Consider the following 14,094-nt stretch of genomic DNA (forward strand, 5'->3'; position numbering starts at 1 on the left):
CAAGGGTGATAAAGAGGGAAGTCTTAAGAAATCTGATTAGGATGTTGAGGAGCTAGTTTTCTGTTAAATGCTGAAGAACTCCAATGACTCAGCACAGGAAAGGGTCACTCACTACATTTGTCTTCACAAGCAATTAAAAAAAAAAAAAAAAAAAAAAAAAAAAAAAGCATCAACAGTTTTTATCCATAGCTGAGCCCAGATCAAAGCAGTAAATCATTAACTAGAAGATAATGACAAAGCAGCACAACTCAGCAGATAAATCCATCCACTTCCTCCAAAAGCATCTTCAAGCTACAGCCTGAAGAAGAAGACGCTTTCTCAGTCACTACTCTGACCACAGGAAAATGACCTTTCGGCTCTGCTATCTGCTTTCTGCCTGGATTTTTATCCTCCTCATTCCTGGCCGCTCTGAAGGAGGGAAACTGCTGGTGGTGCCCATGGATGGGAGCCACTGGCTGAGCATGAAGCAGCTAGTTCTCAAGCTCAAGGAGAGAGGACATGAAGTGGTGGTGCTTATACCAAAAGTAAGCTGGCAGATGGGAAAGGGACAGTCATACATTGTGAAAACATACCCAGTGGATTACACATTAGAAGACCTGGATAATTCCTTTGCAGAGTTTTTAACTGTTCACCTGAATGGCCAGCCTTTCCCACTGAATGCTCTGGCACTCTACAATGTCTCAAAACACACTTTCAGAATGTTCCTTGTTCAGTGCAAGAACCTTTTCAGCAGCACAGAAACAGTGAAGTACTTGAATCAAAGTGGCTTTGATGCTCTTCTTACAGACCCTATTGCTTTGTGTGGAGCAACACTTGCTAAATACCTTTCTCTTCCGTACGTGTTCTTCATGAGAGGATTTCCTTGCAATCTACACTATGAAGCATCACAGTGCCCAAGCCCTCTGTCATACGTCCCGAGACTGTTTACATTCAACTCAGACAACATGACATTTTTCCAGAGAGTGGAAAATGCGTTGATTGCACTCCTGGAGCTTGTGTACTGTAATGGTTTCTATGAAGATGGATTAAAGCTTTCCTCTGAAATTCTTCAAAGAGAGGTATCCCTGGTAGACCTGCTGAGCAGTGCTTCCATTTGGCTACTGAGATACGACTTTGTGTTTGAGTATGTCAGACCGGTGATGCCCAATATGGTCTTCATTGGAGGTGTAAACTGCGCTCAGAGTAAACCACTATCTAAGGTATGTCCTTTTTCTATACATCTGGTTTTTGGCAGTTGCTTTCCACAGGCTGAAATGGCTTTACCTTGATGGAGGCAGATGACTGTTTTTTGAATTAGTAAAGATTTTTCTGACAAGTCCAACAAAAAATGGACTTCATCAGCCAGCTACCATCCTCAGTGAATATTTATTTTATTCTTCAGTCTGATGCAATTTTGGTTTCACTTTCATGAATTCTGGCATATATTTCTTTCATCTGACTAAAACTCCAAAGACCATGCATTGAGAGTCTTTTGTTGTTGCTGTTGTCATTAATTCCAGGCTCAGCAAAGTCAGTTACTTTGCTTTGGTTGTATTTTCATAACATACGGTTTCCTAACTGGCAGTCTATATTATTTCTGTTTGTAGATCATGGTGAAGCATCAACCTCAAGCTGAAATTGAAAGAATTATTCTAAAATAGCGTATTTTGTGAAACACATATACAAAATAAGAGACGTTTTTATTATGTGTTTCTTTACATTTATAAGAACTGTTCTGTGGGATTTTTAAAGCTAATCTAGAAAGTTAAAAACGATAATAGTACCAGACATTTCTTACCAGGCACATATTTCATTCCTGTGAAATTACTTTCTCACTTCTGAATTGTGGTCACACAATATCACTATATGATTGCACTACAGTATCTTTGAGTTTGTTTGTTTTTTTTCTATTTTTTTCCTTCTTTTATATTCTCTGATGGGCTTTTACACAGACGCCACTGAACTGCTCTTAGGCAAATAAAAAATAAGCTGACTGCAGACATTCTCAGGTGTTAAACTCGAGGGAGTGGCACTTAGTAGTTTTAGATTTAAGAGGTACCATGGCATGTTCTTTCTGATTGCGTGACATTAGTCTTCTATATGCTTTTATATCCTGAAGGTCTCCAAGCTGCATACACATTGTAGCTTGCAGCTTTCCAAAGGGGTAGAACCATCCTGCCTTTATTTTATACCTGCTGTCTCCAGTCTTCATACTGATGTTTGTTATTGAGTCGAAATCATATGTTCTGCATCTTTAAAAACCTTGCGTATTCCTCCTAACTTCATTCTGGCTTTTCTACCTACATTTTCTACAGAGAACAGAAGAATCACTCCTATTTCACTCAGAACTGCCCAGCAGGAAGGCCATAAGGTAGTGAAGTGTAAATATGCAAAGGGAGTCATGTGGGTGAAAAAAGTCTGCCTATCCATACACAGTTGTAAACTCTAGGTTAATCATCTTTGTTCATAAATATAGTCGTGATAAAAATAGATGGCTCTCTGAAACCTGGTAGCCCATTGCTCAACAGATAGGAAAACAAACGGTTAGAATGACTAGGAAAGAAAGGGAAAAAGAAGAAAAGAGAAAAGCTCTCTGAGCTACTCAGTAAGTCCATGGCATACTTTCATTCTGAATATTGTCTGACCCCTCATCTCAGAGGAAATTTGGTAGAACTGCAAAAGTACAGAATAAGGTGAGAGGGCTGGTAAAAGGCTTGAGCAAGATCTATTTTCTGATCGAAAAAACAGATCTATCGAACAAAGATCTCAGAAATTGTGAATGACATGGGCAAGATGTGTGAAGAATGATTGTTCTGTGTTTCTTGTCAGACAAAAACTACGGGGTGCTTGGAAAAATCAGGTATTGATTTAATGGTTTCAGAGCAAAGACAGGAAGGTGATTTTTCCTCCCATGTATAGGCAAGCTTTGAAATGACTTGACAGTGGCCATTATAGATGGAAAAAAGTTACAGGCGTTCAACAAGGGAATAGACAAGTTCATGGAAAACAAACAAACAAACAAACAAAAAAGAGATGTGTAATATAAAAATAGAACAAAGACAATATAAACAATATTCAATGTCAGCAATACAGTTTGTTTCAAAAGCTCCCTGAGCCACTTACTGCTGGTGGCTGGGAGGCTGCTCTGCATGCAGATTATTGCTGCTTTCTTACAGCATTCCTCAGCATTACTTGATGTCCAGTGTCAGGCTGACAATTCATTTTGTATGCCAAACTGAGATCCAGTATGAGATTTGGAAATCATTTACGTGGTTAAGCAATAAGCTCAGCACTGTGCCCAGAGCTCTTATGATAACTGCTAATTATAATGAAACCGACCCTGTGAATGATTGATTTTGGGTGATAAGACTTGCTCCTGAACTTCCTTTCTTGAAGAGTTTTCTTTGGGATTTTCTTTGGGGTTCCATACAGACCTAGAAGACATTAGTTGTCTTATTTCTTCATTGGCTGGCTACTCAGGTGCTTTTATGATATTCCCTGAGCTTTCAGATCAGTGGGATACTTCTAGTACTAAGGTGAAAGCCACTGGCTTAGCATGAGTCCAGTATTGGAAAAGCTCAGGCAGAACAGGCACAAAATGCTTGCTGATGATCTACAAACCACTATGTAGATGACACACTGGAAATATATCCAGTGCTTTGCACAAGAGCTGGACAGGTGAACTTCTGTAAGGCTCTGCGGCAACAGCCTGTCCCACTTCATGTTATAGCAGTCTGTAACAGCTCAGTACAACACTGCCAGGGTGATATTTTCTCCCTGCAGGAGTCTGTTCAGTAAGAAGGAAATGACAGAGTGTCCTTCCTATTCATGGTGGCTTTGATGTTCTCTTTTGATGCTCCCGTGTGGAGCAACAGTTGCTAATTGGGCTTTACTCCTATCTGTGCTGTCTGGGAGAGGATCTCTGAGTGGTTTACACCAGGAAACAGCTCTAGGAATCATTCTGCAGGTTCTGATGGGCTGCAGCTGTAATTATCCAGGTTTTGTGCAGGAGAATCATTAGGTGCATAGGCCTGTGCATCCAAGAGAAGGGTGGTGGTGCTTGGCTAGGCATTGTCACTTGGTCCGTTAGCAAATCCAGGCATTTGCAGTTCTATCAGAGTGGCACAGTGACAGTCACAGGCTTAGGCCTGCCTGTAGGTGGCCCGACATGAACTCCCTGAGCTAGGAGGCTGCTTATCTTGCCGTGAAGTGAGCAAGCATGGCTGTTCAGGATTACAGCACTCACAGGTTTACTGCATCTGCAGCCAGCCTCTTTGTGGCTGGAGATGTGTGGCAGCAGGCAATGCAAGCATCCAGCTGGATGGCAGCACCACTCACAGCTCCCGTGCTTTCTTGAGCTCTCTCTCAGGTTTTCCCCTCGGTGCTGCTGTACCTTAATAACCACCTGTAGGATAGTGACACGGATCTTCTGTTTCCCTGGCATTTTTTTTTTTTTTTTGATCACTCTGAAATACATTTTATCCTCTGTAGGTCAAAAATACTATTTCAATGTCAGATTTGGAAGTATGTCTATAAAGAAGCAAAGTTACAGGAAAGGACAGGCTGGCACTGAAGGCTTCTGATGAGTAAAGCACTCCTGGAGTGCAGCTTTCTTTTCTAAATCAGTGGAGTAGTGTTTCAAAATGAGTTTTCTTTTCTTAGAAGAGTAGCTTAAGCCACAGACCTTTCTGTTACAACATTTTCCATAGTTTTCCACAGGCAGAAATATCTGGTATTGTCACCCAGTTCCAGAAGAGGGCTCCTTTGTGCCACATCTGACACTGCCTGATGGAGTACCTGTTCAGGAGCTGAAGGCATTGCTGCGGAGCTCAAGTTTTCACAGAACTGGGCATATGTGTCATATGCAGCACAGAGCTGGGAATTAAATTCCAAATTCCCTGACCCTCCTGAGCCATAACATCATCCTGAAATACTCTCATCTAAGGCGGAGTGGTAGAGCCTTTCCTCCCTCAACATCTGACCACAAGACTATGCCTGGGGGAACACAAACTGCATTTATTCATTGACTAAGATAGCTGGCTGCCTCAGGCTGCGTTTCCTCTCATCTTGCAATTTGCATTGCCATCTGTTTTAGTTTCAATTACATATTCATTAACAGACACATAAACCCAGTTGCCAAGTCCCAATGTCATGGAGGTTTAATACAAGGCTTGCAGAAAACAGACCTGGTATCTCGACTGGGCAGAGGTCCTATGCCAGCATCATATTGACTCCTGAAGTACCTGAAGGTTGTCGTGATAAGTGTTCCCTCATTAGGGAGACCAGAAATGAACTCGCACTGTGTGTCCAGAGACACTTTGATGAATGTCTCATTTGTAACCAAAGCAAATGCAAAGCTGCATTTTTTTTAAGGCAGTTCACAAAGTTTGTGTAAATTGATCAAACAAAGTTCAGAGATGTAAGCTATAGCAACCTTTCAAAGAAGTTTCTAGCTTTTTAACGCCAAACACCAATTACTTATTTAAACAACTGGTCAACTTAAAATAGTAAACTGATTCAAGAAGATAGTTGCTCCAATAAAGCAGAAGTATAACTGCACAAAGACGCTGTGTTTAGTCCCTCCAGCAAAGGGATTAAGAAAACAGGCCCTGTTCCGAAACCTTGCCAGAGCCAGCAGCATCTGAGAAGCTCTGATAAGGAGACATTTCTAACTGCTCCTTTGAAATATGCTATTGAAGTGGAATTCAAAGACTTTGGCAAAAAGTCAAAGAATACAGTAAGCAGTACCACAACACACAGATATACCTGGTACGCAGAAACGCTTTTCAAAACCTGCACAACCAAATGTCACTGTTTGTCCTCAGAAGGGACGCACATGTCTGAGGGTACCATCACTTTTCTGACATAGGTAGGTGATGTAGTAAAGGTACAGGGCAGCTCTTCAATTTCAGCACTGAGGTAGCAATCATCACTCTGTTCATGAACCAAACAATAGGCTCATCTTGTGGTGCGATATTCAAGGAGTCGATGAACTTACTGACATTTCAGAGCAGTCTTATATCATGCCAGTAATTGTAAAGTTGTTGATCACCTTTAAAACTAGCCACACTGCTCATCTGCCTTACATTGCAATGGCAAAATACACATCAGGCAAATAAAAGCAGTGCTACTTTTGGGGGCGAGGGGGGGGGATTAACTACCATGCATTGTGCATCTTCATTGCACAGCATGCATCCGCCTGAAATCGCTAGTCTAACTAAAGTGTTCATCTCACTGTCCTCTTCAGTCTGTTCTTGTCCACATCACTGTGTTTCCCATATTTCAAAGAAAAGATATAGAAGGAGGCTAGAAATCACTTCTTTCTACAAAAATTCTTTCATATCAAATGGAACAACTGACTTAGTTTCCCTTCCCATGACAAGTTTGTCTTCTGGTCAAGTTGGCCTTTTCTAGTATGATTCTAAAGGTGCATGTAAAGGTAAAAATATTTGACAAAGGTCTATGCACAAAAATTGAGAAATATTAGAAGTGTATTAAATTTACAAATATCAAACATATTGCTCTACAAAAATCAGGAAATGTTCCAATTACAGTTACCTGGGCAGCCTTAAAAGTCACTTATCTTTCTGTTAGGATACAGTGAATGATTTCAGGATCACATGCTGTCATTTTCATGTGATTTCTATTTACTGCTTAGAAGAGGGCTGCCCTAAAAATGAAAAGTAAAGTTACTTTCCAACTTTCAGTTTGATGAGTTGTTTTCCCTCTGAAGCCATGCTAGCCATACTTCCTCGTTCTGTGCAGGGAATAACAGTGTATGTTCATAGCTATGAAAGGGAGGAAATCAGGCAGGTTCATGCTAGCAGCTACCAAGCTGTTGTAATCCTTTTGCTTGACACTTGAACATCAAAAAAGGACTGGGTTTAATTACACGAGGATTCCTTCTGAAAAAATCTAGAAGCCATGTCCATCATCCAAAATCTTGGGAAATCAAACTGTGCTGTCCTCACACTCAGGTGTTTGAACAACTTTTTACTGCTTGCAAAACCCAGAGCATAAGGGTGTGAGCAATCTCATCTAACAACAGGAAAACAAACTGAGTAGGCGAAACAACACCTCTAGATTGCTTCTTCCCTAAGTGCCACTCACTGTTTGCTGCTTAGCTGAGAAGGAATCCACATGGCAGCCAGTCTGTCCTGGTGTTATTAACACCTCTTCCAGCTGAAGCAATCACAGGGTTAATGGTAAACTCAACTGCACCCTAATATCTTAACATGATTATGGCTCAGGGTAGTGTGAGTCCAGTCAGTCTCAAGTCCTCAAAGCTATTTGCATGCCCTTGCAGCACTGCTCCATTGCTGCAATTTTCCTTTCCAGCTCAAAAAGACACCCTGGGGTAACCCAATGTTTTGTCTGTGATGCACGGGAGCCTGCATATTGTGAGAGAGAATCACAAGAAGACAAATCTGCAGTCATGGGTGATCCAAGCTTAAGTCTTGTTTAACTTCTGTCCTTCTGCATGCAGTAGAGAAGGCTTTCCTCCTACTGCCAAGAGCTGGCACACAGCTCTTGCACTTTGAGGTTTCTTTTCTTGTAAATTCTCTGAGGTGTTCTTCCACAGATACAAGTGGAGTCAGTAATGAGCAGCAGAGCATTCAAACCTGCAAGTGACACCAGTGGCCTTTCCTACTGGATAAGGAACAGCAAAGACATGTAAACCTACCAAGTTATGTTAAAAAACAAGCCGGTATATTAATTTGCTGAATACCAATTATTTGGCTTAGATCTGACCCCAGTTGAATCTGTGCTAATCTAAGAACTTCAACCTTTATTTGTCTGTTGTACTCCGTGTCCTATTAAAACCGTTTGCCTTTAATTTCTCTGGCTTTTATTCTGTTCTTTCTTTCACTTCCTCACCTCTTCCACAGTTTTTGCTCTGATGGTCTGGTACAGAAACTAGGGAGTCTGTTGAGTCCATAAGAAAGTGTAGCCATACTAGCAAGAGACTTGTGCTCATATAGACTGGAGGATGAACGTTGTATTTTCTGTTTACAGCCAACTGATTTTGCTGTTGAAAATCATATCCAAGTGCAGAGAAAAAACACACCATGTAGCAAGTTCCAAATGGATTTGGTCAGTTCCCATTACCTCACTTGCAATAATTAAATCGCCAAATTGGAGATTTGGATTTATCTCCAAACGTCGGGCATTTAATCAGAATTATTTGTAAATCTGTAAAGTCTCAGCCTGTGCTTCACAAAACTGACTCCCACCTCTCACTCCCCCATATTCATACCTAAGACATGGGTTCAGTACAGCTCCACACTGTCGCACCCAGGCTGGATTCTCCATTTCATCATGACAGTGTGGAGCCATGCAGAGCACTGCTGTCACCCTTTGGGTATGTACTGAGGCAAACCACTTTGCCTAAGGTGGTAAGGGTTTGTTTCTTCATTCTAAAGATGCTGGGACTTCTACCACTACTTGTAAGAGAAACTCCTTTAGCACCAGCCAAAAGACTTGGGTCTGGCATTGCTTTTACTTGCATAAAGACAAAACATTCCTCCAGAAAAGCCCTGAGGGCACAGAGGAAAGCGGTGAATGCCAGCAAAACAAGGGGTCTGCATCATCCTAGTCAGAGCTGACATATTATCACCAGGCATTTTTTTATAATGGCCCAGCAATCAGATCTCCCTCAGGCAAGGTGAACCCTGGCTTGTGCCTCCCTGTGAGGGGCTTCAAACCCCCAGGCCCAACTGTGAGTTCCTGGGTAATTTAATCATGAGAGGATCTGTCTTCCCATTAAAGCTGGGCCCCTGAATAGAAGGTTTACATGGGCTCACCTCTCAGGCCTGCCCAGGGCCCTCTGGATGGCATCCCTTCCCTCTGGCATGTTCCCAAAGGCTCCACCAAGGAAGTGTGTGACTGCCTCTCTTCATCTGTCAGAGCCTAGATTGGTTACACCTTCTAGAGTCCATCTGACAGCCCTTGCGATGGTTATGAGCAAAGGGTCTGTGTCTGCATATCAGCTTCTCCTGAGCTGTTTGAAAATTCACAGTAAGTTAGTCCTTTGTCATAAGCAGCTGATGCAGGGATAGTGCGGGTGATGGAACTGGCTGCTCATTTTGAAGGTAAGTTCTCAATAAGGTTAAAGCATGAGGTTTGGAAATATGCAGGCAGAAAATGCAGATAAAAGACAGAAACACCAGCAACGCAGATCCTTGAATGCCCTGGAGGATCAAATTGTTATACCAAAGGCAGGGACTGTAGATAACACCTGCCTAATCACCTACTGATACATAAACTTCTACTCTGAGAGGTGACCACCATCATTTAATGACTCTGCAATATACGTCAAGAAGGATCTGGCCCCACAGAGTTCATGAACTGTTTGCGTTATGAACTGAACTGACACAGGCCATGAACTCGTAAGTTCATGAACTAGAAACACGTTGTTGGTTTATGTTATCTGATGTTCAGCTGTGAACTTCTGTTTTGCAACTTAATTTTATACCCAATAGGATGAGGGGTTAGATGGAAGTTATTTGTAGTGATGGGGAAAGATTTACAGTTGGCTGGTTATCTTCAAAAATGCAGGTTTGCATCAATGGAAAAAAAAATCACTTTTCTCAATTGCACCAACTAGTCTTTGTTGTTTAAAAAATGACACAGGTAGTTCAACATTGATTTTTCATATTTATCCTTAGTGTAAGTTATATTTCACTCTACCATTTGCTTTAGTTGAAATGGAAAATAAAATGCATATAAAAAATTACGATACTATAACAACTCTGACAGCCTGCAGTGGGATGGAGGACTCCAACACTATATGGATAAGAGTAATTTTGGTACACTCTGTATAGACTAAGTATGTCCATGTCGGGTAATCCTAGCAGTCCATCTGTTCTATGGATGCCTTTCTGCAATGGGTTCCCATGTTTGCTAGATTATGTTGCCCATAAATGTCCAAATACCACTTCTTATATCCCAAGGAGCTCTACCAGCTGCACAAACCACTTGGCAGTCTCCCTGTGGGCGGTGAACCCCCTTGTCAGCAAGTGATAGAGCCTGCCTTCTAAGGACATTTGTGCCAGGTTTAAACTTTTCTTTAAAGTCTGGAAAGATGTCCATCCACCATCATTTTATTAAAGGGCTCTATCTGGATACCAAGATACCACTCCTTTTATGCCCCACCTTCTCTTCACTCAAGGAATCAGCTGCAAGAATGGGAAACGCCTGTTGAAGGTACATGAATATGAGGCAGATATTTTGAGCTTGATGGGAGAGGAAGCCTTACACAGGAATAAAAGTTTCACACAGGTTTGTGAGAGAATTTTCCACTCTGTGACAGATCTTCTTTGGACAGCCTTCTTGTTTTCCCTTGTGCTGGTGTTGCTGTAAGATGGTTAGGATGGTCCTGCCCTACTTCACAAGGGTGCTGCTGTGAGAAGGGCCAAAGCTCTTAGCTCATGCTGATAAAAACTAAGAAAAGAATTTGGATGGGAGACAAGTATAATACAATCACATGGATGAATAAAACCTAGGCATGTGACCAGCTGAAGGTGGCCCAGCATTACCTCTGCAATCTGGGAAGTGTTCTTACAAGTAAGTGAAGCTGCAAACCTGGATTTACCTGGCATTGTCAACAAACATTCTCCATCTGTATCTGAGACTGCTGTGGCATGTTGACATGTTGTGACAACTCACACAACAGCTGTGCACAGCTCCACATCCTGAGACCATCCCTGGGAAAGGGGCAGACACAGGGTATATAGGGTGCCCAGATACTACAGTCCAACCTGGACAGGGATGGAGCTGATGAGTACCCATCTCCTTTCCACATCAGAGCTGCAGCTGTGCTGCATTGAGGAAACGTTGTGGTAGGAGCACAGTGAGAGATCACAGGGGACTTGGCTCCTCATGGATTATTCTAGATGTGTCATCACTAGAGAAAAATGCCCAGTTGTGGGAGGAGTAGCTCTAACAAAAAGCCGAGCCTTTCTGGGCAAAGAAGAGGGGACAGGCAGGAATCATTCCCAGCTGCTTGCGTGACTTGTGCTCACACGGCCATAGCTGCTAGTTGATGCTACCTGCCTGCACGTGAGGGTAACTGAGCCACAGGCTAAAGCTGGGCTCTTATTGCCTTCCATGAACATTTCCCCTAAGGCTCAGTAACAATAACTGCAGACTCACCCAGCAGCTTGCAGTCCCCTGCCTCCCAGCCTGCTGTGCTCGGAGGCAAGAAGGGTGAACAGGAGAGATTGCTGCTGGGGTAAGGAATACGAGATGAGGTGGGTTCTGCACGGCTGGGCTGCTGATGGTAAGGAGGATCATCAGTCAGAGCTCCTAGTATGGGACAAAGAAGAGAAGGCTGAGGCACTGAGCTGTAGTCACAGCCTGGGAGAGCCAAGTTTACGGCAGAAGACGCACCTTTCTCATGCTCGTGCAAACCAGCTTTTGAAGCACAAAACCCAGTTCAACCTTCTGTAATCATTAATCTTCCAATGTGAATCCCATTGCGTGCAAACTGCTAAACATAAGAAACGTGCGGCAAGTCAAAAAGGGCAAAGGTATCGTGAAAAAGCATTGCCAAGTGGTGTATTTGCGTAGGTGGAGCGTAGCTACAAAAGCTTGCGAACCACCCCTGGCCTCTATCTCACTTGGGCTCCTGTCTGTTCAACTCCAAACATGCTGGTGGCTGTGCTGCTCCCCTTCTTGTGCTGCCTGGGTAGTGCTGCTGCTGGGAAGCTGCTGGTGATCCCGATGGAGGGCAGTCACTGGCTCAGCATGAAGGAAGTGCTGATTGAACTGAGTAAGAGAGGGCATGAAATAATTGTCATGGCACCAGAGATGAAAACAGTCGTAGATTCTTCAGAGTGGTACACACTGAAAAGTTACCCTGTACCTTTCAAACAGGAAGAGATGGAAGAACTTCTGCATTCACTTACTGCAAACAGTATTAATGAGGAGCCTTTTATTTCCAGATTTTTGGGTATTTGGGAGCTTTTTAAAAAGAGTTCTGCCATCTTTGAAGCTGCTTGCCGTTCCCTACTGCACAATAAAGAGATGATGAAATTTATTGAAGAAAGCAAATTTGATGTACTGTTAACAGATCCTGTGACACCATGTGGACAAATAATTGCTTTGCATTTTTCTATTCCTACTGCTTTCTTCTTGCGGGCTATCCCATGTGCTATAGACACTCATGCCGCTCAGAGTCCAGACCCACCGTCCTACGTCCCACGAATGTTCTCCCTCAATACAGACCATATGACATTTCCTCAGAGAGTCAAGAACGTTCTGATCAGCATTTCAGAGGCTTTCACCTGCAGAATCATCTTTTCACCATTTGAAAGACTGGCCTCAGACTTTCTCCAAAAGCCGATGACAGTTACAGAGCTTTTAAGCCATGGATCCATTTGGCTGAAGAGACTTGACTTTGTCTTTGACTACCCCACACCCGTGATGCCCAATATGATTTTCATTGGAGGCATAAACTGTGCACGGAAGAGGCCTTTATCTCAGGTCAGTGACTGGCTGGGAAAAGTATAACAAGGGAGAAGTTCCGGCAGTGTTTGATGTAGACATTATTTACCTAAAGATTAACTGTTTCTATGTAGCCAATCCACATGAAAACCAGAGATGTGCAGCTGACCAGCAGAACATGATGTGGTTCCACCTCCTTTCTTTGGGCCTGCCCAACACAGGGATTTTATTCCATGAGGGGACCACACGCTCTGCAGTGTTTAATTCCAGCTGGTCAGGTGCACAAACAACACTTGGTCCAGGAATGAATGCAAAAAGGGCAGGAGAATTATAGCAGCTCTTCCAAACTTTCCCTGCCCCACAAGGCAGTGGCATGTTTCTTCTAGAGCTGCTTATTTGGTCAGAAAAGCAACTCACCAGGTTATGTGCCGCAGCATTATTTGCTCTTCTCTGTAAGAGCAGTGTTGTGTTTGAGTTGAAGGCTAGTAATTTTTTTGTGGTGAAAGTTATGGTCTAACAACAGTTCCCGTCACAAAAACTAGAAAGCTGAACTCTCTACTGCATTTTTATGAGACATCCAGCTTGGATAGGAAAATTTTGATGGATGGTTGCTTGGACATCTGTGACCTAAAAAGCATGCAATAAAAGCACCTCCTTCATGTCCGTGAATTCCAATAAATATTGTGGGATCTTTAAAGCTGATCACTTGTTGCATGTATATGATACATGATAGCTTGCTGGTGCTCATGATGTACATTTAGCCCATAGCTGCATGTGATGTATCTTGCCTTCTTGCTTGCCTGTGATATAAGTAGAACAGTCTCATGTTGTGAAGCCAGAGATTAACTAGAAAAAAACAGCTAAGAGGAGACAGCTCTCCTCAGCAGCTGATGGATCTGTAGTTAGTGTCATCCAGCAGTTTCAGCAATATATCACATCATTTCCTGGAAGGGATAAAATTTTATCCTTTACAGATGCTCCTTAGAAATAAACAGGCGCTTCTCTACTCTTCCCTTGAACTTTTCTCACTTGCCAGCCTTCTGTGTGTCATAAGGAATGTACTCCTCCTTCTCCTCTTGCATTCACACATCTTTATGAATATGAATGAATGGAACTTCACAATAAAACAGATTTGCATTTTCCAAGCATAGCACACCTTCCCCAGAGCCAACCTTAAAGCCCTCGGGCTTTGCTTTACTCCTCCCAGTATTTCACCTGATGCTGCCCATTGAAAGTACCGTTTATTTCTGTTGAGCTGCTATCATTCAGATCTTGCTTTCTCACAAAAGCGTCTTTCAAATTGCCACCCCCTCCCTGCATGGGCACTTTTATCGGGGTAGTGCTTTTTCCTATCTGTTCTGTCCATCCAGCTGTTTAATGGCTCCCTCAGGGACAAACCCAGGTGGACCCTCTGGGAAAGCAGGGAGACCAGCTCTGCATGCAGGCCAGGCCATGTGGCAGTTCCAGCTTACCTTTAGGCTCTCCTCTAAAGACAGAGCTCACTCTCACCTTATCTTGATCAGGGACTAAAGTTCGCAGTCCAGAAAGAATAGTTATTACTGATTCTTCAGTGGCACTGCCAGCCTTGATTTTTTTATGTATTTTATTTTATTTTATTTTATTTTATTTTATTTTATTTTATTTTATTTTATTTTATTTTATTTTATT

General features: G+C 42.6%; 2 protein-coding genes across 2 annotated transcripts in view; both read left to right on the top strand.

The window, feature by feature from the left end:
• Positions 1-277: 277 nt before the first annotated feature.
• LOC118169554 (UDP-glucuronosyltransferase 1A1-like) overlaps positions 278-14,094 on the top strand; it is a 35,393-nt gene continuing 21,576 nt past the window's right edge. Inside the window, exon 1 of the mRNA XM_035330890.1 lies at positions 278-1,199. Within this exon, the coding sequence (XP_035186781.1) occupies positions 345-1,199 (855 nt within the window). The 5' untranslated portion in view covers positions 278-344. The remainder of the gene's footprint in view (positions 1,200-14,094) is intronic.
• Positions 11,614-12,507, top strand: LOC118169557 (UDP-glucuronosyltransferase 1A1-like). Its single transcript, XM_035330893.1, has one exon. It carries the CDS (start codon positions 11,629-11,631, stop codon positions 12,490-12,492), a length of 864 nt encoding a protein of 287 aa, XP_035186784.1. The 5' UTR covers positions 11,614-11,628; the 3' UTR covers positions 12,493-12,507.

Source organism: Oxyura jamaicensis, chromosome 7 (genome assembly GCF_011077185.1).
Source record: "Oxyura jamaicensis isolate SHBP4307 breed ruddy duck chromosome 7, BPBGC_Ojam_1.0, whole genome shotgun sequence".
Taxonomy (NCBI): domain Eukaryota; kingdom Metazoa; phylum Chordata; class Aves; order Anseriformes; family Anatidae; genus Oxyura; species Oxyura jamaicensis.